Genomic DNA, 27,224 nt, shown 5'->3' on the forward strand with positions numbered 1-27,224 from the left:
TGGCATCCGTGGCCACCCCACTACCTTCTCGAAATGCTGGTCGTCAAAGGAGATTTTGGCTGTTCCAGACTGGCGGACGCCGGAGCCGTAGTCAGGGGCCTCCTCGTCGGCTGAAACAGGACGGAGCAGAGGGTCAGGCCCAGCGTGTCCCCAGGTGGGACAGGACGTCCACTCTGAGTGCTGGAGGAGGGGATGCGGGAACCAGGTGCGGCTCCAACCCGCCTGGGGGATCCCAGACATGGCCGAGCAGTCCTGAATGACCAGGGCATGTCCCGGGCACCCTGACCACCGGCCTCCGCTGCCCCATGGCCCAGCGGCAGCCATGTCGTCGGCACGGCCACGCCGATGGGGCCGTGAAAGCCACCTTGTCAGGGCTAAGCTTTCTACCTCTGCCCCCCCCCCCCGCCATGTCCTGACCCCAGACTCAGCCGCTGCAGCAGAACCCAGGCGCCTCTGGACCCCCCCACCCCTCTCCCCTCCCCCCGTCACGCAGCTGGACACTCAACACCCCACATGCCCTCACACCCGCTTCTCCCCGGTGTCCAGGGTTGCCTACCATCTGGGACAAAACCCAAACCCTCTCCCGCCGCCTGAAGGCCCCCAGTTCTGCCCCCTCCAGGCCCCCAGCCCCCAACTCCAGCCACTCTGGCTAGGTGCCGCTGCAGGAGACTTCACAGATGCCACGCGGCTCTGACCCTCTGTTCTGGGGCCCTGTGGGGGTGCAAACACCACCAAGGCATCCACCCCGGCTGCCCGAGGGCCCAGGGCTCTACCCCACCACCGCTCAGGGCGGCCCAGGGCAAGTGCGCAGGAGGGCCCCTGCCATGGCGGGGGGACAGGGGCAGGGGTGGCCGTCTCCTCCAGCTCAGCCACCACACGGGGGACGTCGGGTCCGGCCCAAACAGACAGCACCAACCTGTCTGTCTATGAAGCGGCCGGCCAGGTGGGACCCGCTGTACAGGGGCCGAGGGGTCAGGAAGGGCCAGGAAGAGACCGGGGAGGACAAAGCACCCAGAGGGCTTGGGCCCCCCTCGGGGGAGGAAGGCAGCAGTGGATGCCCCAGCATCGCTGTCACCTGGCTCGTTCCTAAAGCCAGCCCACCCCAGCCTCCCCCTTCTCAGCCGCATCCCCAGGGGCCGAAGCACCATGGTCACACAGCTGGAGGAGCTGGGGAGAGTGCTTGGGATCATGGGGAAGCGAGAACCCGGCACAGGGGTCCAGACATCCAGAGTGCACACACACGGGCCACCCACTGGGAGAGCAGGCCACCTGCGCTGCTCACGCTCCGCACCTCCCTGTCCCAGCCTTGGCCCTCTGCAGCCGACACGGGGCACCCATGGTGCCCAGGCCAAGCCTCGGGAGCGGAGAAAGAGGCCCGAGGAGGCGCTGGGGGCTGGAGGTGGAGAAGGGAAGACTGGCTATTGCAGTAGAGGGACCCTCCAGCCCAGCAGTTCCCCATGAGTCCTTCAAGTATCTCTCCACACTCCTGTCTAAGAAGCTTCACAGAGGACCCACTTTCAGAGGGGCAAACCCAGCAAACCCGATGCCCTCCCTTGGGAGGCTGCCCCCAACCCAGAGGGGCGGACGGGAGGGGACTGGGCAGTGAGGGGCATCTGCCTCTCAGTGGGGGGCTGGACCAGCTGGCCAGCGGTAGGGAGGGGCTCACGGCCTCTGGGGACACAGGTCAGCACCCGAGCAGCCATGCGCTCCAGAGGGGGCCGTGCTAGGGACTCGGGAAGGCTGGGGGACCAAGGGCCGGAGTGTGCGCACCCCTCCTGGGGCTGAGACTACGGTGGGGGCTTGGGGCGCACTTCTGCACTAGGCTGCATCTGCAGGCCGCCTGGTGGGGGGGCCCGAGCCAGAGGGGCCTCAGACAGCCCCCGGCTCGGCCTGCACGGCCCTGGAGGCCCCAGCCGACCAGGAGGAGCCCCGGGAGCCCGAGCTGAGCGCCGGGCAGCAGGGCTTCTCTTGCAGGGAGAGACGGAGGAGGCCGGGGCTGTGGGGGAGGCTGCCTGCACGCACCTGAGATGGCCTGCACGGCCACGCGCAGGAAGCCCTTCACCTCGCCCTTCTCGCTGACGATGGCCACGCGGTGCACCAGCGGCACGGGATACAGCAGGTTGCTGAGGTACACGAAGGCCCTGGGGGAGGAGAGGCCGTGGTCAGGGCCACCCGCCGGGCACCTGGCAGAGGCGGCAGGGCGGGCGCAAGACACGACACTGCAAAGCAGAGGGGGCGGGCAGCCAGGCGGGGGCAGCCAGGGCGGGGGGCAGGCAGGGGCTGCACAGGGCAGGGCGGGCAGCAGCGGACAGGGCAGAGGGGTGGGAGGACGCGGAGGACAGCGAGGAGGAGGGTTCAGCCTGCTTCAAGGATGACGACCGGGGACCGCCTCGCTGACCTACAACCCTCACACTGGTGCCGATGCCCCCCGTCTCCCCTGCCCGTTTCCCGGGGGCCCCTGACACTCGCAGACCCCACAGAGGGCCTCAGATGGCGAAAGACGGCTCAGGGCTCCCTGTGAGCCTCTCCAGGAACACAAGCGGTGACAGCTCCATGACGTCAGCCAGGGCCCGGGAGGAGGGCTGAACGGAGCCCCAAGGATGCCCCAGACACTGCAGTACTGCCTGGCACGGCCCCACCAGCCCCAGGGCCCAGAGCCCCCCTCTCCCGGCAGCTCAGCTGTGCGCCCAGCTAGTGCCAAGACAGGCGGGCCAGAGGCCACGTCACCCGTGGCACCCCCTCCCTGAGCCGGCCACCCTGCAGGATCTCACGGGCCGTGGAGGACGGAGCCTGTGCTGCTCCGCGGGTGGGCAGGCTGGCATGAGCACCACTCCCTTCTGTTCAGGAAGCCCTCCTTGGGGGTACACCCCCTCCTGGGGGAAACACCCTCCTTGGGGACGTGCCCTCTTTGGGGTATGTCCTCCTGGGGGGGGCCCTCTTTGAGGGATGCCCTCCTTGAGGTGTGTCCTCCTGGAGGGAGCACCCTGGTTTCCAGCCCTGCTCTGCCCTCCACTCCAGCCCAAAGGCACAGACCCGGCAACCCTGAGCTCCGGCATTGGGGGAGTTCTGGGTGTGGTCCTGGGGGAGGGGCAGGATTTGGAGCCGGATGGTGGGAGGTGCTGGGGAGGAAGTGCAGGGGGGGTGAGGGGGCCCAGGTGGGGACAAGGTGTGGTCAGTTGAGGTGGCAGTCTGGGCACTGGTTGGGTGGGGTGGGGGCGCTGGGGGATAGGAGGAGAGGTGCGTTGTCCGTCGCCCCGCCCCTCATCCAGGCTGGAGTCCCTGCTCTGGATGCCCCATGGCCGCAGGTGGGGGCGGGGCTGTCCCCAGGGCCCTGACTCCAGGCCCTGTGTCCCCTCTCCGGTCGGCTCCCAGCCTGGCCACCGCCGGCCTTCCCCCGCTGCAAGGCAGAACTCTGCACACCATCCTAGCCCGTCCCTCAGCTCTGCCTCGAGACTCTGAAACCCATCACCAGCCCATCAGCCCTGGCCTCCCGCCCTCTCCCCCTGCACCACCCCCACCCCGGCCTCCACGGCTGCCAGAGGGGACCTGAGACCCGAGCAGGCCCCACCCACCTCGGCCTCCAAGCTCTTTGCATCCAACAGGTGCCCCAGCCCCTGCCATGGGCCCCGCCCCGTTCTGGCCTCACGCCCCCGTCTGCTCCCATCTCTGTGCAAGGCTACCACGTCTCAGCCTCTGGGCTGCTGTCTGCACAGCTCTCCCCGTTGGCCCAAATTTACCAGTAGGCCCAACCTCTGTTGACTGGTTTTGCTTTCTGGGCCCCCGAAGGCTAAGCCAGGCCCCAGGAGCCCCAGGGTGGGGCCTCCCAGGGCCTACCACCGTGGCCCCCTGCCCTCCGGCAGGCGGAAGCCCCCTCCCCAGCAGAGCACCATCTCTGAGGGAGCCCCACGGCCCCTCCCTTCGGTGCTCTCTCCCCCGACGGGGGCGGGCGCCAAGGCCCACTGCCCCCGGCCACCACACAGGCGAGCAGAAGCCAGCAAGAGATGCTGGAGCCCGAACAGAAGGCCTCGCCCACATCGCAGAGGGCATCGGCCAGCACCCACCTCGGGCGGGACGGTGGGGGCCTCCCCTCCCCGGCACCTGGGCTGCTGGCCCAGCTTCTCTGATGGAAACTGGGGGTGGGAGGGGGCAACTGTGAAATGAACCAAGTCATGGGGTCCAGAAGGGGAAGTGCAGGGCCAGGACTCGAGCTATGGGGACAGGCACAGAGCCGGCTCCACTCCCCCGAGGCCCAGCTGCCCTCCCCTGCCCCAGAGGGCTGAGGGGGCTGGGTGAGGCAGCCCCCAGCTGCGGGGCCCAATCAGCGCTGCCCTCAGCCCTGCCAGCCCCTGGGCACCGCCTGCTGCAGAAAGCAGGGTCGGGAGACTTCTGGGAGCCCCAGGCGCCAGGGTGGGGGGCAGGCCTGCCCACCCCCTGCACCCTGCAGGGACCCACAGGAGGACCTACGGGGAGGCATGCCACCTGGGTGGTGGGCTACTGAGGGCACGATGCCTTCCCGAGGCAGAGTGTCAGGCTGTCCGAGGGCCACCAGCCAGGAGGGCCCGCCAGGCCCGGGGCTGCTTCCTGAAGGCTCAGGGGGCAGTCCCTGGGCGCTGGCTCCCGGCTCCAGTGGCTTCTCGCAGACCCCTGCAGGGGACCCAGGACCACCCCGAGGGGCGGTGAGGGGGGGAAGGAGGTCAGCCCTCCTCCTTCCTGCGCCCACGGAGGCCAGGCCCTAGGCAGTCCGAGGCACGGGGCCGGGCCAACCCAGTCACAGCAGGCCCGTGGCAGGCGAGTGTCCCCGCTCCCCCAGGGCCCCGCGGCTGCACATGCCCACTGCGGTCTCCCGGGGCGCCTCCTGCCACGGGGCCCACGCATCGAAGGGGGCCGCACCCCATGAGTCCTAAGGCTCAAACCACCCCGCTGGCAGTCTGCCACTGAAAGCTCCAGGGGAGAAACTGCATGACAGCCCTTGCGAGCCCACCGGGGCTGGCGCTGGAGCCCCCAGCACCATGCGGCAGGCAGCCGGGGTCTCCTCTCCTCACACCTCAACACGGACGCTGGGGCTCCCTCCCCAGCGGCATGCCTCAGCTGGACCAACGGCTGGAACTAGGGGCTCAAACACAGCACCGGAGGTCTAAGCGGGGGTGCTAAGGCTGGCGAACCACGGCTTCCGTGCCCCATCTCGCAGGCGGAGACGGAGGCCCGAGGACAGCAAGGCTGGGAGCAGACGCTCGGCTGGGGCGGGACCCCAGGCTGGCTCCAGGACAGCTCCCAGCTGTGGGCACGGCGCCCCATCGCCCAGCGGCTTATTTAAGGTTCGTTAGGTAAATCAAGTCTTTCCCGATCTCACGGGATTTCCTCATGTCGGAAAGGAAAGAAAACCCACATGCTTAGGGTATCGTAAACAGCAGGGCTGGGGGCTTTGAGGGCCCCCGTGGTTGGAGGTTGGGGTTTTACAAAGAAAAAGACGCCTGGAGTCCACGGCCACACTCGCCGCCCTCTCTGAACCTCACTGCCGGCCGTGGGAGGGCTGGTCCCCACACCCCCAGGGGCACCAGGCGGGTTCGCACACAGATCAGATGCAGCCCTGGGCGAGGGCTTCCAGAGGGCATGGCGGCCTTGCGGGACCCTCTGTCCTCCTCACTGCCCCTCGCCCTGTGATGATGACACCGCCTTCACCCCGAAGGGACCCCCGACCTGGCAGCCACTGCCCCTGGTGGCAGCACCAGCCTCGAGGGCAGGGGGCGGGAAGACCCCAGGCCCACCCCGAGTGACGGGGACGGGAGAGGGCGGGTCCAAGGGGTAGAGGCTGGGCCCTCCACACGCCCAAGCGGACAGCAGCTCCCACCACCCCGGGGGCCGGAGCAGCCCAGCCCTGTCAGGAGGCCCCGCCGGCCATGGCACGCCCACCCTCACACGGTGGCCCAGCGCCTTGCTGGAGACGATTTGTGCTGAGCGGCTTGGCCCGCAGAGCACACCCGGCTGGGGGCTGGGAGCTCGGCCTCGCCGGCCCAGACAGCGCAGAGCGACACGGCGGGTCAGTGCTTTTCCACCCAGCGTCCTGGATCCTACACTCGGGGGGCACCTGTCCTCCTTCCCCGGGACCGTCCATCCCAGATGGTCAGCCCCTCACCCTCCTCTCTCTGCGGCTCCCCTGCCCAGCCCCCTTCTGAGAGCCAAGGTCCAGGCGGGGAGGACCATGGGGGAGACTGAGCCCACAGGCCCACCTCCTCCCCCTGGGCCGGCCCACCCCACCCCCCAGCGCAACGGCACACAGGCTGACCCTGGACTCGGGGGAGGCCCCTGCCGGGACTCCGTGCTCGGGAGCGAGGGCACCTTGAAGCAGGCTGAGACCCGCCGGAGACAGAGGGGGCGGCAGAGGTGGGGGCCGGGGCGGAGCGTGGGGGAGCGGAGGAGGCAGCGCTAACCACGAGATTGGTGAGGTGCAGACGCATGCTGGGGCCACGGAAGCCTTTCCGGAGGGAGGCAAGAGTGGGAGCCCCAATTTCGCTTAAGCTTTGGAGAGAGAGCCAGCGGCTACCAGAAGGATAAAGGGAACCACACACGGGTCCTCCTCGGGGCTGGGCCTGCACAGCTGCTGCGCGGGAAAAGCCAATTCTTGCCAAACCAGAAAAATCAGGACGTTTCCAAATGAAGCCCCTCGCAGACGGCCGCGTGGGGAGCTGGACTCTCGCGCGGCTTTGGTTTTGGTTGTTTTCGTAACATCCCAGATCACAGGGGGAGTGTCGGAAGGACCCAGCTCTTTCTGGCTGAGACTGCAAGAGCCCACCCCCGTTTCTCCCAGTGACCCCACGTCTGCCTGACACCCGGCAGCCCTGGCCTGCGTGGCCGGGCTTTCTGAGAGGCCTGTGTGGAGCCAGCCCCAGGGGTCACACCTTCCCTTAGGTCGTTGGGGCAGGAAGCTGGACTGGGGCATCTCAGGAGAGAGCCAGGGGGCCAACAGCCCCCGCTCAGGGAGACTGAGTCAGAATAAACCCACGATCCCCTCGAGAGAGCCTGCTTCCTTCCCAGAGGAACCAGAGGGGCTTCCACTCCAGCAGCTGCACCCAAGGGCTCCCAGAACAAACCCCGTTATCTGGGGGCCAGCCTCGGCACAGCTTCCAGCACTGGTGCTCCAAGGTTAAGACTTCCAAAACCTTCCCTCGGCCTAGCCCAGGAAGCAATCCCAGGCTCCTACAAAGGTTGCCGTTAAAGCTCACTTCCACCTTTGCAGACAGAATGTGTAAATTCAGTCTCTGTGAGCCAAGGTTTCTACTTCTACAGCTAGGTTTCTAGGTCTTTCTCTCTCATCTCTGTCCCACGGTGATAAAAACAGACGGACTATACTTGGCCCATCTGCCTGCAGGGCGAGCCCCGCGCCCCCTCCTGGACCTGGTCTGCCTCCTGTCTAAAACCGTTAATCACTGCCTCCCCTCCACAGAGGACACCTCCCTGGAGGGCACAAGGCCAGGGGCGCTGTCTCCAGTGTTGATGGCTTGAAGGCCAGGACGAATGAGGTGTTCTCTATCTTAGATGGAGACTGGCTCGGAGAGAAGCCAGGCTGCCCAGGGCTTCAGAGGGAGGCCCTCCCACTGCCAGGCTCTGCCCTTCCTTCGTCCCCCCTGCTGTCCCCCAACGGCTTCCTCCAGGTTCTGCTCCTCTTCCCACGATGGGGGACGGGGGCGGCACTGGGAGCACATCCAGACCCTCCATCTCTTTTGGAAAACAGCAGAAGGAGGGACAGCGGCCTCGGCTGGTGGGCGAGGGGTGCAAGGATGCCTGCCGCCACTTTTCCAAATCATCCTGAGGCCCCTGCATGGGGGTGGGGGCTCTCCTTGGGGTTCCGGAGGCCTCTTGGCAGAGACAGGCCCCCCTGTGTGGAGCCTGTGCCCCGGGGCGTCCTGCCTCCTCTGTCACTGGGCCCCCACCCTCCCGGGCTGGGCCTCCCCAGGACGGCCAGGGGCGCTCTCGCTGCCTCACTCGCTCCCCGGGGGAGGCCAGCCCCTGCCTGCCCCCTGCGCCAGGGCGGCGCCCTGCCGGTGGTCCACCGTGCCCACAGCAGTGCTCCTGTGCAAAAGAGCTGGTTCCTTCCCAGCATGCCGTCCTCAACCTCACCAACCTTCCTACTAAACTGAACAGGGGGGGCCGGTCGTAAAACGGGTCCCGGCCGTCGCACAGCACGTGCTCCGGAAAGACGTCGTCCTCCAGGTCCTCCTCCTCCTCCTCCTCCTCCTCCTCCCCCACGCTCTGCTCCTCGGCAGGCTCGGTGGCGTCGGAGTCGGGGCTCGAGAAGGTGGGGGAGGGGGTGAGAGCAGCCATGCGCTCGCTCATGCATGTGTTGAGAAGAGGGTAGCTGTTGCAGCCAGAGACGACTGAACTGGGGTTAGTGCGACAAGACAGAGAGAAGTTAACACCGGCTCCTCAGGGGCGGCGGGGCGGGCGGCCGACACACAGACCTCCACGGGCACCGCCTCCAAAGCCGAGGTGGCCCAGGGCGTGCCGTCCCCAGGCGTGGACACACACGCACGCCCGCCCATGGGGCCAGTGTGCAGCCCCGGAAGGTTCTGGAAGGTCCCGGCAGGTGTGGTCCTGGCCGGGTGTGGCCGAGGCCGTGGTCATGTTGAAGCCTCAGAATCCACGCCCCGTGGGGGGCAGGGGCTGGGTGCAGCCCCCCAGCCCAGGAGCCAGGGGACAGCAGGCACAGACTCTGGGCTCTGGGAGCACTCTGCCCTGCCTCCCGCTCACGCCCCACCAGTGGCCCAGAAGGCCTGACCAAGCCTCACACTCTCACCCGTGGACAGGTGTCGCCTGAGGGCTACAGCCCCGAAGCGGGGGTGGGTGGCAATGTGGAGACCCCCTCCCCATCAGGGCCCGCTGGTGTGTGGAGAGGATGACGGGGGGACTCAGCCCAGAGAGGACCAAGGCAGGGGATTCGGGATGGAAGAGGGTCAGCACCCGCCTCGGGTCAGGGCCAGGGCCCAGGCCCTCGCCACCCACCAGCCTCCCAGTCACCCACCAGTCTTCTCCCAGCCTCTCAGCCCGGTCCGGAGGCAGACACCCACCTGCCCACCAGCCGGAACCAGGGGAAGCGGTCATAGAAGGGGTCTCCTCCGGTCACCACGTTGTCACAGTCCTCGATGACGCTGGAGGGCACCTCGGCCGCCCGGTCATACATCTCCCGCATCAGGTCCAGCCGCTGTCTGCAAGGCAGAGGTCAGCATGGGCCCGGGCAGAGCGTCCTGCTCAGGGCTGCCCTCAGCTCAAGTGGGTTTGCTGGACATTCCCTCCATGGTCCTTAGAATCGGCTGACCATGAGCAAGGGGCTTGCAGTGCAACACACATTCACCACACACTTCTCTTAACCCCAGGGACAGCTGCAGGGTGTCAGCAGGGGACAGGGCTGGGACCAGCCAGGGTGGGGGGGACCCGGATTCGGGCACGGAGCCCTGGGAGCTGGTGAGCGAAGGGCAAGTTGTGACAGGACACAAGGAACAAGGCATTTCCGAAGTTATCACCCTGGAAAACCAGCAAGCTGTGAGAGAAACACCTCCGAGGGAAATATCCCTCGGGGGCCCAGGTGCAACAGGAAGGACCTGGGGGGACATTCATCTCCCAGGAGGGGCCGCAGCCTGGAGGACAGGGAAGGGGCAGGTGTGCCTGGGAACATACATGGTTGGTATGTGAGTGCCAGTGGGCCTGTGTTTGAAGATGAGCGGGATCACGTGTGTGAACATGCGTGGCTGCACATGTGAGTGCGTCTGTGTTCTTCATTTTCTGTGTCTCACAGTGTTCTGACATCTTTGGGGCCTCACTACCTGAGGAGACCCTTCCCCCACAGTGAAGACTCCCTTACCCAGCCCAAGCCCACTCAACCAGCCAGCTCCCCTGCCCTAACCTCAGGTGCGGGGCCAGGCCACCAGGCAGCCCCTGCCCCAAGTCTCCAGTGCTGTTCTAACCGGCCAGTCGTCCCTGTTCGCCTTGTCCAGCTGTGCCCACGAACGCCTCGAAGAGGCCGTAGTGAGACCCCTGCTTCGTCCCTGAAGGCCCTGCACCTCCCCTGCGTGCAGGTGTCCCTCCTTCCAGGGGAAGCTGAGCAACAGTAAACTTTTCTCCCATGGCAAAGCCCTGCCCAGTCACCTTCACCCAGGAAAAGTCAGGCCCACGCACGGCAGGGTGGGCACGTGGAACCCTGGAGGCAGAGCAGAAGGCAGACCGGCAGTCCTCCAGGGACCCCCGCCCTGCTCCGCCACCCCCAGGCTCCGCCCAAGGCAGAGGAGCCCCTGCCTTCCTCCCCCCAGCACCTCACCCGCCAACTTCAGCCTGGCTTTGCCAGAGCAGAACACAGATTCTTTAATAAGGCTGGATCCTATGTACTTTCTTCTGACTTAAAAAGAAACTGAAACAGGAAAACTAGCTGCCTGATATCCCGCGTTCACTCCGCTTCCCATGCACCTGAGTTTCTCCAGCGTCCAGTAGTGGGTGGCCCCGTTCTTCTGGTCTTGGACCTCCACGGCCACGATGGTGCGCGGGAAGGGGCGAGTCTCTCGGTCCTTGGCAGCCTCCGGGGGCAGTAGGTCAGGTGGCAGTGGGGAGTAGAGTGTGTCCGTGAGGAGGACAAACTGGAATTGGACCTGTGCTCGGTGAAGATGACGCCGTTAGCCCCTTGGAGGTGGAGCCCGGCCTCGGAATAGCCTCTTTCCCGCGGCTGGAGAGGAAGCTCCACTTCGCCCGCGCTCCGGCCTGCCTACGCGCCGGCCTTGGTCAGTGCAGGCTTCCCTTCAGCCACCCAGCCTCCTAGGGGTACAGGTCAGGGGCGTTTCGCCTCCCTGGTAGAGAGGCAGAGCCGCTCAGCTGGGAGTCCTACTGGGCTGGAAGAGTGCCCTCGAGGTGCAGACGGCGTGGTGGGGGCGTGGCTGGTGTGGTGGGGGCGTGGCATGGGCGTGCCGTGGGGGCGTAGCGTGGAAGGGGTGTGGCGTGGAAGGGGCGTGGCGTGGTGTGGCATGGCCTGCTAGGGGCTGTGGCGTGCGTGGCGAAGGCGTGGCACGAGCGGGGCGTGCATAGGTGGGGAATGGGCGGGGCGGGGGTGCAGCATGAGGGAGCGTGTCAGGCCTGTTGCGTGGGCGTGGCGTGGTGGGGGCGTGGCATCGGCGTGGCTGCGTGGGCGTGGCGTGTGCGCCGTGGGGTAGTGCGAAAGGGGCGTGGTGTGGGAGGGCGTGGCAGGGGCGTGGCGTGCACGGGCGGGGAAATGCGTGTGGCGAGGGCGTGGCTGCATGGGCGTGGGCGTGGCGTGCATGGGCGGGGAATGGGCGTAACGGGGGCATGGCGCGGCTGGCCCACCTTCTTCTTGAGCTCCACGCTGATGGCGTTGGCCTCCTTGAGGAAGATGGCGTTGCCCCACAGCAGGTCCCGCAGCGACGTGAACTGGTACCACTTCCACTTCCGGAAGGCCCACAGCGCCAGCTCGCACTCCCGCTCCGTCCACTGGACTGTGCGGAGAGGCGGGCCCAGTCGATGCGGGGCGGGGGCTCAGGCCCCCAGGGTAGCACCAACTCTCTAGGGTGCTCGGAAAGGGGTCGGACAGGGAGACCGGCCTCAGGGAGCAGCCCTCAGGCCCCACGGCGGCCGCCGCGCCCCCGGCATGAGTGCGAGGGGCCTGAGAGTCAGGCCGGAGCTCAGCGAGGGCTCGGAGCAGCGGTGGGGCTGGGGCAGGAGGACGGGCTGCGGCCTGGCACCCTCCACCCCCAGATAGACGAGTCCAGACAAGGGCGGCCAGGTCTCATCCGCCCAAGGGGCCAACCAGCTGACCGGAGGCCGTGCGGGACGTGAACCCTGCCTGCGGGTGGTCCTCCGCCCGGCAGCTGCGGTCAGCGGTGGGCTACCCAAGGAAACGCTCTGAAACGGCGCAGAGACCTTGTCCAGGGACGAGCACTAGCGCCGCTACAGCAGCACAGGCTAGGTGGATGCAAGGTGCCCGCAGGGGACCCTGCACTATCCTCCGCGTGCTCCAGGCTGCCTGCCCCAGAACTGCACGTGTGTGCACAGGTGCCTTCCTGCTGCAGCACAGCCTCCCAAATCCTGCCTGCAGACCAGGGACCCCGGGGCAAAGGCCCGGGCCAGCCGACCTGCGGGGAGGCCCCTCCCCAGCCCCAGGCCGGCCCGGCCCGCCTCCTCACCTTCGTCCTCCGGCTCCTCCTCCTCCTCGTTCACCTCGGGGTAGTACCTGGAGTCCATCTGCTTCTGCAGGGCCTCCAGCTTGCTCTCGTAGTCCTAGGCACAGAAGTGCGCCTGTGGCTCCACGCGGAGACCAGGCCCCTGGGGCCCTCCCCTCCGGACGCGGCCCCACCCAGCGCCAGCTCCGGCGGGGCAGCGGGGACCTGAGTGGGGGCGCCTCACCAGTCGCTGCTGCTCCAGCAGGTAGGTGGCCTCCTCGCGCTCCCGACGGTACTGGTCCTCCAGCTCCTGGAGCCTGCAAGAGCCGAGGGTGAATGTGGGCTGGCGGATGGCGGCGGGGGACCCGGAGGGGCAGCCCCGCCCACCTCTGCTCCATCTCCTGCTTCATGTCGATGCCCTGCTTCTCCAGCAGCTCGCGCTGGGCGAAGGCCCAGTCCACGGGCTCGGCCGGCGTCTCCGCGCAGGGCGTGCGCTCGCGCTCCTGCCGCGCCTGCTCCGGGTGGTTGAACCGGAACACGTGGCTCTTGCCCATGATGATGCGGTTTCCTGGGGGACAGGGCCGAGGCAGGAGCTGGAGAACCTTTGGTCTGAGGGGCCTCGGGGGAGGGGAGGGGAAAGGAGAGGAATCCCCCCCGGCGTCCCAGCGTCACCCTCCCCGGGGCGCCCCCAGTTGTCCGGAGCCAGCCCACTGCCGCCTGCACCAAGCGTCCCCCTCCCACCAGGACCTGAACACGCCTCCTCAGGCTCCCCGGATCCTCCCTGGGCCCCGCCCCTCCCAGCAGCAGTGACGTTTCCGCACAGTCGTGGGGCGTCTCCACCATCCCATCCTCTCCACAACCCCGTACGTGCCACTCCCAGGCCAGCCTGGCCTCCTGCCCCGTGCCCTGGGCCTGGCACCCCCCATCTGAGGGCTGGGCTTGGCCCCTCTGCCAGGCACTTCCCTTCCCGGCCGTCCCCTGGATGGCAGCAGAGCAGGGGCCAGCAGGTTTCCAGAGCCAAGCTCCACCCTGCCGGCAGGACCCTCCCGGGCACACAAGTGCCCCCAGGACTGTGCCAGCTGTCCAGGGACTATCCTGCCTGGAGGCAGGGTTCTCTGTGAACCGCCTAGTTTCCTTCTGACTTTATCCAGGAATCACAGCTCTCCTCTGGGGCCTGCAAACCCGGCTCAATCCCACTCCCCAGGAGGCCCCCAGCCTGCAGGCGGCTCCTCCAGCCCCCAAGTTCCGTTCCCCTCCCAGCCCAGGCCCTGCCCCGAGCCTTCGGGCACCGATCCTGAAGCAACAAGGGAGACAGAAACTGCTCTCTGGACCTGCCCTTGCCTGGCTCAACCAAGCAAGGACGCCGGCCATGGGTGGCCTCACGAGGCCCCTGAGTCCAGATGTGTGGTGCGTACCCCCTCAAAGCATCCCAGGACCACAAAGGCAGGGAGGGCTGTTTGGAGCAGCCAGGGAGGTCTGGACGTCAGGCTGGGGGTGTCCCGTCTGCAACCCCAGCTGGGGCAGAGGGAGAGTCCCTTCGTTCTTAGCAGAGTCATGAGACACAGTGACACGACAGTGTGTCCATGTGTCAGCTTGGCCGGGGAGTGGAGCCAGGGAGAGTGCCCTCATTCTTAGCAAAGTCACTCAGACACAGTGATATGACAGTCCGTCTCATGTGTCAGCTCGTCTGGGGAGCGGAGCCCAGCGGTGCTCTTGGGCACTGATGTAGGCACTGCCAGGGAACGTCTGTAGCTGGGGGTGGCACCTCCAGTCACGTGACCTTAGGACAGGAGACCATCCACAGGATGTGGTGGGCCTCACCCCTTGGGAAAAGGCCTTAAGAGCTAAACAGAGATGTCCCTGAGGAGAAAGTTCCACCTGCAGATTTCAGACCCATCTGTCTAGCCCCCACCACCTCCCGAGCCAATTCCATTGAGTAAGTCCCTCGGTAGATGGACAGACAGATACATCAGTATATACACGTGTGTGTGTACATACATCTTCCTCCTGCTTGTTTTATAACACCAGAGCACAAGGCCCAGCCAGGGGGCCAGGGTGCGGGGGTTGTGCAGCCCACGCCCCGCTGGCTGCTCTGCCAAGGCCCCCCTCTGTCCCGCCAGAGCTCTGGGACAGGGCCCCTCATGGAGTTCCGCCGTGAACAGCCTTCACCCCACCACCTCCGAGCCTACGGTGCAGCCAGGGCACCTGCAGGCTGGCCAGGTGCCTGCAGCCCCACAGCCTGGGAGCAGGGGTGCACAGGCATGGGGAGTGCGGCAACCCCCGCCCCCACTGTACCTGACCGCAGGACGCTGGGCTCTGTGACTTTCTTGCCATTGACATAGGTGTCCGCCCCTTCACAGGGCTCTAGGGTCACCACAGCTACAGGACAGGGCAGAGAGGAGGACCGTGAGGGGCTATCACCCTGGCTGTTTCCCTGTCTGAGTCCATTGAACTGGACTCACTGCAAGTCCAGCAAGCACTCAGGGTTGGGGGGGGGGGCTCGACCCACCTGGCCACCTGGCATCCAGGTGAGGCGCCCCCCAGGCACCTCCTCCCTGCAGCACCTTAAAGAAAGTGCTTAAAGGCCTTAAGGCCTTAAAGATTAGGCCTTAAAGAAGCCGGAGGGGCATCTCAGCCCCTCACAGGCAAGGGAGGTGATACCCAGTAGGGAGCCTCTTGTGCCCCAAGTCAGAGCCAGGGTGGCCGCGCCAGGCACCCATCCCGCCCTACGGGGTCTCCAGGAGTGACAGTCCTGGAGCCCCAGAGCCCCTGCTGGCTTTGTGTCCACCCCCCGAGGGCAGGGAGAGCTTTGGGGACAGAATTCTGAGAGAACCAGTGTCCTCAGCACAGCTTAAGGCCACTACCCTGCGGTGGCCCTGTCACAGAGAGGGCATTGGTCTGCAGCCCCGAGGCTGGCCAGAGCCCACCAGGGAGCGTGCGCTGAGCTTGGGGGCCGTGGCCGCTGGGACAGCAGGTACCTCCCCAAAAAGGAAGGATCGTGCTTGAGACTGGCAGCGGTGACGGACACCCAAGGACAGCCCGGCCGGGGAGAGGGACAGATGGCCGCTCCCAGCCCGCAGCAAGCTGCGGCCTGAGAACAGTTGTCCCTGGACCTGGGCTCACTGCCCTCCCGCCTGTGACTGCCCCAACCGGCCCCCTCTGAGGAGGGAGTCCCAGTCCCCAGCCCAACTGTCTAAGCCCCCTTAGAATCGGGGTTCCCAGGACTGACTAGGAAGATGGGGGTGGGGGCGCTGACCCAGCAGACCCTCGGGGCTGATGCCCGGCAGCTCCGGGTGGAGCGGGGCAGGGTGGTACCTTCACTTCCCCCGCGAGAGTCGCTCCGGAAGACACAGTGCTCCTCCTTGATGAAGTGCCCGCTCAGAACAATGTCCTGCCGCTTCTCCGCATCCTCCCGGCCCACCCTGCGTGCAGCAGGCCGTCAGGACCACAGGCCCAGCGCACCCGCGATGCCACCCGCGACACCACCCACCGACCCACCCCACCCCCCCTGCAGCCTCCTGGATGCCCAGCCCTTACAGAGAATGGCTGGAGAGCACATGAGTAGGGGCGCAGGGGACACCCCTGACACGGCCTGCCCGCGGGGAGCCGCCCCGCCCAGAGGGGCCGCAGCATCGCCCCTCCCTGCGCCCCGCCCCTCCCCGCGCCCTGCCCCTCGCCCCGCCCCGCCGACCCCCACCTGGTGATCCCATCCTTGATGTAGTACAGCAGGCACTCAGACATGAGCGGGTCCTCGTTCAGGTTGACCAGATGTGGCGTCTGGGGAGACAGGGGGTCACCTCTCTTGGAGGGGGGCAGGAGCCTGGCCCTGGCCACCCGCTGCCCTCTCTCTCCCCGGGACCAGACCACTGCCAGCCCTAGGCCTGGCCTCGCGGGGACACAGTGTCCCCCATCTTGGCCGAGAGGACGGGAGGAGACTCTGATGGGGACCCCGGAGCCTTGGGAGCAGCACTCGGGGGCGCTGGACCTCCGGAGGGGCTGGGAGTCCAGCTCTGAGCACTTGGACGTGCAGGGCAAGCCTGGAATCCGTGGCGCCTGGGCCTGGTCCTCCACTGAAACAGGACCGCAGGCCCCCTTCCCAACCCAGGGGCTGAGGCCCCAGGGGACCCAGGAGCCAGGAAGGGGGTGAGGGTGCAGGCGGGGGGGCTCGGGCCCTGGAGGTCGAGGAGCAGAGAGGCTGTGAGCCAACCGGGTCGGACGCCCCCCGCTTTCCAGCCAAGGGGACTGCTTCCCCCGCAGCCCTGTCTAAGCACTGCCCACCCCGCCCAGAGCAGCCGGGACAGGCTCCGCCCCACCTTCCTCTCCTCCTCTGCTCTCCCTCAGGGTCTCTGGGCCCCAACTCTTCCTGACCTCCAGCTTCCCAACCTCCAGCCCATCCTGGCAAGGACTCTGCAGCAAGGTGAGGCTGGACAGCTTCCTGCTTCCCACCTGGCTCTTTGGGGCCAGCTGTCCACACCCTCACAACAGACCCCATGGGGCCCCCAACACTCAGCGCAGGGCCAGGGAGGCCTGGTCATCAGACACAGGACAGACCATCTCCAACCACCCCGTTCCCAGGAGGCTGTCTGCATCTCCAGAGGAGATGTCTGTGGGGGTCTCCAGGGCCAGCCCCCTCCTGGGCAGAGTCCAGGCCTAGGCCACCAGCAAATCTCTCTGCACCAATGAAGCCAAAAGACTGTGCAGGTGGTGCCCCGAGGGCATTGCACCCCAGCTCTGCACACTTCCCAGGGCATCCCCCCAGGGACAGGACGCCCCTCTCATGGACAGGCGCCCCCCCCTCCACAGGCAATGAATCCCAAACAAAACTAAAGGCCTACCGGACAGATGTGAAGCACCCCCAGGGTGCCACTGCCCCCCTCCCAGGTCCCTAGGCACCCTCCCTCCTGCCTCTGGGCGTCCACACATGCTGTACCCCAGGCTAGTGGGTGGGGCGCAGACGCAGCCTGAGGGGCCCGGCCCTGTTCCCAGGGAGCAGCCACCCTGAGGGATAAGCCCTCACACGGGCGCCCCGTTCTCCTCTTCCCTTGGGGCCCCAACGGCACAGCACTGGCTTCATGTGCCACCAGCTCTAAGACAGGCAAACACAGAAGCCCTTTTGTGGGATAAAAAGTCAGCCAGGCACTCCCTCGCTAGCAAAGTGGCAGGGCCAGGGCCTGAGGAATCCTGTGCTGGGGCCAGAGCGCTCTGCCACTGCCTCCAGGAGGGCTTCTGAGCTTGAAGCATGGCTCCTAAGGGCTCTAAGGGTCTGGCAGTCTTTGGCAGGGGAGGGTAGGTCTGCGTCCTAGAACCACAGAGACTTTTCCCCAGTGCTCATGCTCTGCCCCACCTGAGCTATGGAACAGGGGGCGGGGCTCGGTTCCATGTGAGGTCCTGGGCCATGGGCAAGCTGGACTAGGTGCTGAAGAGGAGTGTCTGCTGGGACAGTGGACTTACTTTAGCTAACCTCCAAGAGGATGGCTGGCTCCTGGCTCGTGTCCCCCAGCCCTGCCCTGCAGGCTCCTGAGGGGGTGCTGGCTCCCTGTTTCAGGAACCCAGTCTCACCCCAACCTAAGGGGCCCAGTCCACTCCTCAGGCAGCTAAGTGACCTCTCGGATGTCCTTAGACCACAGAGACATCCCACGGTGAGCAGGGGTGGGGGGGTGGCGAGGGGCCACTCAGGGAAGGAATAGGGTCCCCGGAGCCTGCTTCCCCACCCCCAGGAGCTGACAGCTGCCGAGGGCTGCAGGTCCTCCATCCCTGGCCACGCTGGGGCAGCCCAGGGAACGGACCAGCTCCTACCTTTTTGGGAGAGAACACCCCCAGGGTGCCGCCATCCTCCCGCATGGCCACTCCCATCTCGGCCAGCAGCGCTTCCCTGGGGGACAGAGTGGGGGTCAGCACCCACACAGGGCTGCATCTGGCCTGTGAGTCCAGCTGCCCCTCGGAGGGACTGGTCCCCTGACTGGGGATCAGGTCAGTGGGGCCGTCGGTGAGCGGTGTGGGGTCACTGGATGAGAGGGGACAGGTATGTCCTGCACTGGACACGAGCACCCTTGGGTGCAAGACCCCAGAGCTGGGCAGAGGCCTGGTGCCCTCTCCATCAGATGGTCATGTTCCCAGCCCCCTCCTCTCCATCAGATAGCCTGGTCCCCAGCACCAACCTCCCACCTCTCCATCTGATGGTATTGACCCCAGCCCCCACCTCCCACCTCTAGATCAGATGCCTGGTCCCCAGCACCCACCTCTCCACCAGATGCCTGGTCCCCAGCACCCACCTCCCACCTCTCCATCAGATGGCCTCGTCCCCAGCCCCCACCTCTCCATAAGATGGCCTGGTCCCCAGCACCCACCTCCCACCTCTCCATCAGATGGCCTAGTCCCCAGCCCCCACCTCTCCATAAGATGGCCTGGTCCCCAGCCCCAACCTCCCACCTCTCCATCAGACGGCCTGGTCCCCAGCCCCGGCCTCCCACCTCTCCATCAGATGGCCTCGTCCCCAGCCCCCACCTCTCCATAAGATGGCCTTGTCCCCAGCACCCACCTCCCACCTCTCCATCAGACAGCCTGGTGCCCAGCCCTCACCTCCCACCTCTCCATCAGACGGCCTGGTCCCCAGCCCCCGCCTCCCACCTCTCCATCAGATGGCCTCGTCCCCAGCCCCCACCTCTCCATAAGACAGCTTTGTCCCCAGCCCCCACCTGCCACCTCTCCATCAGATGGTCTGGTCCCCACCTCCCACCTCTCCATCAGATGGCCTGGTCCCCAGCACCCACCTCTCCATCCGGATGGCTTCTGTCCGCCGCAGCTTCTCCTCCCAGGTCTCGTTGAGCTCAGCGATGATCTTTTCTGTCTCCTGGGGAGGGAGACAGAAAAGAGTGAGGTCAGGGTGGGGGGCAGGCAGTGCACAGAGGCTTGGGTGCCAGGCAAAGGGGAGATGAGTAGCCAGGTCTGCAGGGCCCGACACCCCAATTCCAGTCCATCTAGGCAGCATGAAGTCTGAAAGATCAAGGTGAAGGGCTGAGGGTCAACGTGTGCAAATGAGGCATGTCTGTTCTGTGGACAGAGAACAGAGGGGAAAACCAATTACACCTGGAAGAGAAACAAGCCCGTCGAGATGCCGAGACGCTGGTTCCGAGGCTCAGGTGTCCCCTGACGGCAGTGAGACGGACGACGCATCCCATTTCTGTGCCGTCTCCCCGCTCCCTTCCTGGCCCCCCAGCCCCGGTGGGACCCCCACGTCCTTGGTGGAATCCCACACCCCAGGTGGAACCCACACTCTGCTGGGTCCCCACAGCACAAGGAGGCCTACGCCCTAGGGTGACCACACGCCCCCTGGTCAGCCCGGGTCTGGCCCCTGTGCCTTTCTCCCTTCAGTCCCCTCAGACTCCAGGTCTGGGCTCACTGTCCACTGCTCACAGCCGGCAACGAGTACCCATCTGCTGAAGGAAGCCAGTAACCAGAACCCTGCAAGCAGCTTGCCTGTGGCCAGCCGGTGGGGGTGGGCAGCCATGCCGGGGCGAGTGTGAGCACGGAGACCTGGGAGGAGGCGCAGAGGCCCTGGGACGCCTGCCCGCCCCCGTCAGCAGATGGGCCCCACGATCCTGGACAGGGAGCACTGGGTCCCTGGGCGGGCACCAGCAGGTCTGGGGCCAGGATACAGCTGCATCCCCTGGCCCTGCTCACGCCGCCTCCAACCCTCTGCCTGTGACGGTCTGAGAGCAGGCGTCTCGGCCCCCTGCCCACCGCCCAAGCCCGGCCCTGCCTCACCTTCAGCCTTTCGATGGCCTCCTCGCTGCCCGGGGCAAACAAGATGCGCTCGTGCAGGCTGGACACGGAGGCAGCGCGGCTGGACAGTGCCGAGAGCGAGGACGAGGGGCTCATGCCCACCAGGGCGTTGGTCACTGTGGAGAGATTGTCAGGGGCTGGGTTCAGCTCCACCCCGCCACGGTTACGGTTATTGTTCTCAAGGTCGGACACGTCTATGGGAGGAAGGGGGGCAGACAGATGGGAGGAGAGAAAAGAAAGACCAAGTTGGGAAAAAGCAGGAGATGGGTGAGAGGAGGGCAGCAGACAAGGACCAGGAGCCGGGCGCCTGGGCGAGCGCATGCAAGGCTGCCCCCGCCCCACCCCCACCTGGGGCCTCCGTTCCCCTACCCGCTCAGCAAGCCCCCCTGCCCTCCTGCCCACCGCCCTCTGCTGTCCCCACCCGGCGGCCCCCCGAACCCAGGCCCTGACGCTCATCCTCACCCTCTCCACCACCCACCGCGACCCCGAGCTGTGGGGCCGGGCTGCACTGTCCACCCCACTGAGTGCCCTGGCAGAGAGTGAGCTGTGGGACCTCCGAGGGGGCTCCCACTCCTCCACCCCACACACTGCTCTGAGACCCCCACGGCTGGGAGGCGGGGGCTTGACACCCCCTGGGGCGGGAGGTGCCCAGGCCCCTCCCGGCAGAAGCAGACACACAGCAGAGTAGCGGCGAACGCAGGGCAGCACGGGGGGCCGGGAAGCCAAGGGCGGCCTGCGGCTCCTGGGTGGGGAGGGGGCACCCAGCTCCTGCCCCTGCCCAGGGCCAGTGGGAGACGCAGGCCAGAGGGCCCTGGCAGCGGTCAGACTCCTGGCATTTCCAAGGGAGGGGCTTGGGCTGGATGAGGTCAAGGGAGGCCGAAGCCGGGAGGCAGGAACAGAGCCAGCCACCGAGCTGTCCTGGCCTCTGTGCTGATGTTCAGCATTTCCCAGGCCTCTAGAAACATGGGGGTCAGAGCCTGACCTCAGCCACACTCGGCCTCAAGAGGCCTTGGCTGCCCTGGGCCTCCCCGTTGCCTCAGTTGCCCAGTAGACACGGGGGTGAGCCAGGAGCACGGCCTGCAGGGCACATGAGCAAGAGGACGCTGGTCGTCCAGCCCCAGGGAGGGGACGGCCGCGGAGGGGGTGCACCCGCCCGTGCTGCCCTACACCCGCGGGCCGGCGGAAGCGGGGTGCGCAGCGAGCGGGGGATACACACATCTGGGTCCTCCGGGCACAGTGCCGGCTACGGGGCAGGCTTGGGAGAGAGAGAAACGGAAGAGCAGGTTTGTCTCCGGAGGGCACGTCCCGAGCCGGGCCTCAGGCTGGGTGGTGGTCCTCGGCAGGCACGGGGACGGCCCGGCACCTCCTGACCACGCGGCTTCCAGGAAAGCCGTTGCTGGCCTGCTCGGGCCAGCTGCAAACCCAAACACGCAGCCCCCCAGGCCCCACCAGGACCCCCTAAACCCCACGAAGAGGCCACTCAGCCCTAGAACCCGCAGCAGAGTCTGGGCCTCAGGCCATCAGGGCCACCGTCAGCGGGTGGTGGTCCCACGAAGGAGCCGGGGCCCGCAGCCCCCCTGCCCGGCGGGGACAGGCGGGCACAGACACTCACTGTCAGTGATGTCGCCGAGACCCTGGGCGTAGAGCAGGTCCCGCAGGCGCGTCACCTCGTCCTTCAGCTCTCGGATCAGCTTGTTGTTGGGGTCCTCGTTGATGACGGCGTTGCAGCGGATCTGCTTGGCCCGGTCGGCGTACCTGGGGGGCAAGGGGGGCTGGGGGCTGTGCACCTGGCAGCTGAGGGCACCTGGAGCCCAGCCTGCACCCACCTGCGGGGGCACCGACCTACAGTGGCTCAGCACTTGGGGAAACCAAGGCCCCAGGAGGGGAAGGGATGGGGGGTATCTTCTCCCCATGGGGAGCCTTGCCCACTTGGCCCTGTGGCCCCGGGGTGCACGGGGCAGTCTGACCTGCACCCCAGCCCCATGTGTTCCTGGCCCGGAGGCGAGAGCGCCCAGCCAGACCACTGAGCAGCACCCGGGCCAGCGGGACCTGCAGACACGCCTGTCCCCGGGGGCTCATTAAAAACCCCCCGCTGGCTCCATGGCCTGTGGGTCGGGGTGAACCACTCAGCCCAGAGCACTGCTCTCCTGGCCTAGTTTCAGGGGCCTGGGGCCACTCGAGGCCACAAGCGGTGGGACACGGGAAGAGGCCCGTGAAGTCCTGGGGGCCCTGCGAGCCACTGGGAGCCTCGAGGGGCCCAGTGGAACCGGCCCCCCATGGAGGCTCCTGGAGGGTCCGCTCCTGCCCACCTCCAGCCCCCTTGGGACACACCTCAGGGTGCTCAGCGTCTCATCATAGTTGATGTCCGCGGGGCTCAGCGCCGCCACCATCGCGGTCCTGGAGTTCCCACCTGTGGGAAGAGACCCGGTGGTCCCCACCGAGGGTCAGCCCTGCCCACCCGTCCCATCCCCAACCCTCCCCGTGCCCTGCCCACGGGCCATTGGGAGGGAGCAGACGGCAGGGGGCCGGCCTCCCTCTCAGAGTCAGGCACCTGGCTTGCTTGTCTTCTACATAAACAAATGTTTTTCTCATGTTTGGGGTCATGTTACAACAAGCAGCCACATCCCCCCATGATAAAGAGGCACGTTGTGGGGGGTTTACGGCATTTACTAGTGGATAAGGACCCTTTCTGTCCAATAAAGATTTCACTCTGGTCCCTGTCATCTGGGATGTGTTTCCCATCAGACTCCTGGCCAGGGTCTCCCAGATGCAGCGTCAGGACACACAGGGCGTGAGGAGACCAGCCATCTGACTCCGTCCTCCTCTGGGCAGCGGGTCCTGTTGGGCCAGGGCTGGGGCAGCCCCAGGACTGCTGTTTGTCCTGCCCTTGCTGGGGCTCTGGACATACAGGACCTGTGTCCCGGGGCCGCATTCTCAGGGTGCGCCCCCCCCCCGCCCAGGGACTGCGGGTTGACAGTGTGAAGGCCTAGGGGTGCAATGCCCACCCTGGGGCGGGGCCCGGGTGTGGCCCTGGGGGAGAGGCCGGGTGAAGGGACACACACTCCTGCGACTCTTGTGTTCCCCGCCGGGGGGCACTTTCCCCCCCATCTCCCACTGCCCTCTTCTCTACCGGGAGGCTTGGCGCTGCACCCAATGTGGCCCACACCAGAGACCAGTCGGGCTGCTTCTGGGGGTCAGGGTCATGCCCCTGGGTGTGCAGCCGAGGAAGGCCCCAGAGCCCCAGCTGTCCACAACTACCGGAAGTCAGTTTACCCTTCTGGACATCAGTCCCCCCAGCTCCCGCACCCTTCTGTAAGGGTAGGCAGCGAGGACCCCAAGGCCATTTTGGGCCGAACACATGGGTATTGGGGTGTTTCAGGCTCCATCTCCCTCTCACTGGCTCAGAGCTCAGCTGGAGGGGAGGGCAGGGAAGCAAGGCAGCTCCGGACAGCCAGCAGGGCTCCCAGGGGTCACCAGACGGGGGGAAGCAAGTCCCTGTGACGGGTAGGGCGCCACCGCCCCGAGCCGGGGGCACCGACGCAAGGGCTGCAGATCTGTGGCCCCGAGGGCCACCTGCCCCCAGCCTGGTGGCGTAAACCCACCGCTGACACCACCCTGGTCCCCCGGGAGGAGCCCCTGGGCCCGCCGCTCAGCCGGGGAAGGATGGGCGCCCTCTGGGACAGAGCAGGGGCGAAGGTGGCACCCGTGGTGGGTGTCAGATCCCAGGCCGGGTGAGCCCTCACCTAGGTTTTCCCGGAGGAGCCAGGTCAGCACCGAGTCTCTGTAGGGAATGAAGTCTGTCTTCTTCTTCTTCTTGTTCTGTGGGACACAGACATCCAAGGTCAGCCCCGAGCCCACCTGAGGTGGGGTCAGGGGGGCAGGCACAGGGCGCATGGGCTGGCTGCCCAGGGCTCAGGGCTGGGCCTGCCCTCAGCCTCTCCCCCCAGACCCTGGGTGCCCCTGCTGGGACTGGAATTGGGGACCTGCCAGCACATTCCTCAGCCTCCCCCTTGTCTGTCCCAGGCCCCTCAGGAGCCACACAGACACGGGCTGCTGCTCTTCAGGCCCCAAGCCTGCAGGACCGAGAGTCCTGGAAGTCCCCGAGACCAGCCGTGGGGTAGGGTTACTGAGCAGCTTTGAGAGCGTCCAATCCCCGCAGCTCCTCCTCGGCCCAGGGAGGCTTTCCTTTGCAAACTTGGTGGTGACAGACTCGATGTCCACCTTGTGTTTCTATTACTTAACCCTCAAGGGTGACTCTCTGCTGCCTTTGTCAGACCTGTTCCCACAGTAAATGCCCCGTGGTCATGCAGTCACTGCACAAGGGGGCCTAGCTGGCACCTCCCTCACAGGTCTTCCCTCTGCTCCGTCGGCTTGGCCCAAGCACCTCAGCCCCGGGACCTTTGCCCCTGTGACCCTTGCTGCCCTGCCTGCCACCCGGCCACCCCCGCCAGCTGCTCCCTACACAGAAGCCCGAGGGCGCATCCAGATGCCGCCAGTCTTCACCAGCCCACAGCTGACCCATGGCGACCTCCCACCACACCCCAGCCAGCTGCTTCCTGACGCCGCTGGAGAGCAGGTCATGCCTGGCCATCAGGCCTCGTCACCTGCAGTCACCCACGCTCCTGCATCCAGGGCTGACCCTCAACTGGCTCCTCAAAACCATCTTGCTCAGATCCTGTGAGTCACCACAGGGCCTGACAGTCCCCTCCTCGGTCCTTCACATGGTTCCCCACATGGTTCCTCCCGCTCTGCTGGTTGAGCTACTGGCACGGCTCATCACGCCATCCTTCAGTTTCTCACCTGAGTTCCTGCACCGCCTCACACAGTTTCTCGTGTTTCCCCAGATTGTCACCGTTTGTCACAGGATCCCTCACAGCTCCTCACAGCTCCCACAGGTCACTCACACGCGTCCCCACACACCTCCCACAGTTTCTCTCATCATTCACCACAAGCTACACACACACGTCCCTCACGCTCCTCACACCATCTCACACACTTCTCTGGTCCCCACACAACTCCTCACACAGTTCGTCTCATCATTCACCACGAGCTCCACACACACGTCCCTCACGTTCCTCACACCATCTCACACACTTCTCTGGTCCCCACACAACTCCTCACACAGTTCCTCTCATCATTCACCACAAGCTCCACACACATGTCCCTCACACTCCTCACACCATCTCACACACTTCTCTGGTCCCCACACAACTCCTCACACAGTTCCTCTCATCATTCACCACAAGCTCCACACACACGTCCCTCATGCTCCTCACACCATCTCACACACTTCTCTGATCCCCACACAACTCCTCACACAGTTCCTCTCATAATTCACCACAATTCTTCACAACATGCAGATACAGTTCTTCACAAGCTCCACGCACACACTTTGTCTCACATTTCCTCAGCTCCCCAGAGTCCACACGATTCCTCACAATTTTGCACACAGTTCCCACACACTCCTCACACCTTCTTACACAGCCCTCCTCCCAGGCCTTTGCGCAGCTCCCAGCACTGTCCCACACTGTTGCTAGTGGTCTAACGGTCTAACGGTTCCTCACAGCTCTCTCGCGTCTCACACAATGACTCACACCTCCTCACACAGCGGGTCCTTATCTACTTCCTCTCAAGGGCACTCCATGATCCTCAGAGACCCTCCCCAAGGTTCCCGCTGAGCCGCAGCTTCACACGCTTCCTCACACAGCTCCACACACACTGTCAGACTTCCAGCTCTGCACACAATTCCCGCACCTTCCACACAGAGTTTCTCGGTCTTCACACAGCTCCTTAGAATTCCCAGAGACCCTCCGTCTCCTCACAGGGTCATGTGCTGACCTCCCCCGACACGGTCCACACTCACCCACAGTTCTTCAACAGTTGCACTTGCCTTTCCTCACACTTCTCCACAGGCCCTGACACCTGCCCCAGAGCTTCTCACGGTTCCTCACGGTCGTACACACAGTGTCCCGTTTCCTGCGCTCTCTCACCTCCCAGAGCTCCTCACAACCCACTTCTGGATCCCCTGCCATGGCAACACGCCTCCTCTCACAGCTGCTCACACACATCCACACGGCACCTTCACAGTTGGGCTAGCTCCTCTCAGATGCGCGTGTGGTCCCTCTCCTGCCTTCTCACGAGTCCTAACGCCCGTGTCCTCCCACTGCCCCCCACACTGACCAAGCTCTTCCCACCTCAAGCCTCAGGACTCAGGGCTGCACAGCTGCACGGGGGCACTGCCTGCCCGCTCGGCTCCTCCACGCCCCCCAGGCGCCCTGGGGCCACCTCTCCCGTGACGCCCCCCCAGGCCATGCTGACAATAGGCGCCCACTCGGGTCACCCTCATAGCCCGGCCCTGTCCTTTACGAGGCTCATCCCTGTGCTCATCCCTGTTAGTTCACGATTATCTCCTAGTCTCCTGCCGTCTCTCATCCACCCGGCAGCCTGCTCTCCGCTCACGGGCCCAGCCCAGCTCCGAGCAGGGCTGCTGTGTCCTGGGCTCCCACCGCCTCCCCCTTCCCCACCAAGGGCTGAGACCTTCCTCCAGAAGAGAGGAAGCGCTGCTTACCTTGTTGGGCCCAGAATCCTGCAAAAGCAAACACAGAGTCTGAGGACAGAGCTCTGGGCCTGGGGCGAAGGCCCCAGCTCTGCCCACACCCCCCTGCACCCCACTGCTGCCCGTCACGGCCGCCGGCCCTTGCTCTGCCCTCAGCCCTCAGAGTAGGATGGAGCGGCATCTGAGTTCACACACCCCACATCCTCCACCAGGCCGAGCCCTCACTCGAGAGTCTCAGCTCCTCCTGACGGGCGGCCTGGGGGGCACCCAGGGTCACAGCACCCGGAGCCCAAGGCCACCCTCAGGGCCTGTGAGGGAGATGGCACATCCCGGTCTCAACAGGCTCTGAGGAATGATGGGGTCCCGGCTCCGCCTCCAGCCGGGGACTCCCTCCCCACACTCTGCGGCTTTCCCGTGAGCCCAGCCCACAGCATGGACAGGGCCTGGGCAAGGGGCCGCTCCCAGTGTCCCCCACCCCCGCCCTGCCCCCGGGTGGTAGCCCGGGCCTGCTCACCATCTCGGCCAGTGCGGAGATGACCTTGCCCAGGGTGGTCAGGGACTTATTGATGTTGGCTCCCTCCTGCAGGGGATGACGCAGCTGGTGTCAGGTAGCCTCGGAGCCCCTCCTCCCATGGGACCCCGACCTGAGCTCGGCTGCCCTGATGGAGGCCCAGCGCCCAGCCCCCTCCCGCCCTCCCCATCCCATGATGGCAGGACCAAAGGGGGTGTAGGAAATC

The 27,224-nt window shown here is 66.0% G+C and overlaps 1 protein-coding gene across 21 annotated transcripts in view; it reads right to left on the reverse strand.

Moving 5' to 3' along the window:
• The window catches only part of KIF1A (kinesin family member 1A), an 86,898-nt gene that overhangs the window by 26,523 nt on the left and 33,151 nt on the right, over positions 1-27,224 (reverse strand). For 5 of the 21 annotated variants that reach the window (XM_043462179.1, XM_043462182.1, XM_043462181.1 and 2 more), the window contains exons 9-29: positions 27,002-27,067; positions 26,500-26,517; positions 23,675-23,750; positions 22,263-22,341; positions 21,544-21,686; positions 21,148-21,174; positions 19,914-20,125; positions 18,920-18,999; positions 17,946-18,021; positions 15,847-15,926; positions 15,465-15,571; positions 14,445-14,528; positions 12,537-12,717; positions 12,394-12,466; positions 12,174-12,267; positions 11,338-11,486; positions 10,453-10,631; positions 9,063-9,200; positions 8,120-8,377; positions 2,023-2,141; positions 25-110 (exon numbers count right to left, since the gene is read on the reverse strand). In XM_043462179.1, coding sequence (XP_043318114.1) covers positions 25-110; positions 2,023-2,141; positions 8,120-8,377; positions 9,063-9,200; positions 10,453-10,631; positions 11,338-11,486; positions 12,174-12,267; positions 12,394-12,466; positions 12,537-12,717; positions 14,445-14,528; positions 15,465-15,571; positions 15,847-15,926; positions 17,946-18,021; positions 18,920-18,999; positions 19,914-20,125; positions 21,148-21,174; positions 21,544-21,686; positions 22,263-22,341; positions 23,675-23,750; positions 26,500-26,517; positions 27,002-27,067 — 2,325 coding nt within the window. The remainder of the gene's footprint in view (positions 1-24; positions 111-2,022; positions 2,142-8,119; positions 8,378-9,062; positions 9,201-10,452; positions 10,632-11,337; positions 11,487-12,173; positions 12,268-12,393; positions 12,467-12,536; positions 12,718-14,444; positions 14,529-15,464; positions 15,572-15,846; positions 15,927-17,945; positions 18,022-18,919; positions 19,000-19,913; positions 20,126-21,147; positions 21,175-21,543; positions 21,687-22,262; positions 22,342-23,674; positions 23,751-26,499; positions 26,518-27,001; positions 27,068-27,224) is intronic. The other 16 variants (XM_043462189.1, XM_043462192.1, XM_043462191.1 and 13 more) reach the window with 5 other exon arrangements.

This window comes from Cervus canadensis, chromosome 2, assembly GCF_019320065.1.
Source record: "Cervus canadensis isolate Bull #8, Minnesota chromosome 2, ASM1932006v1, whole genome shotgun sequence".
Lineage (NCBI taxonomy): Eukaryota > Metazoa > Chordata > Mammalia > Artiodactyla > Cervidae > Cervus > Cervus canadensis.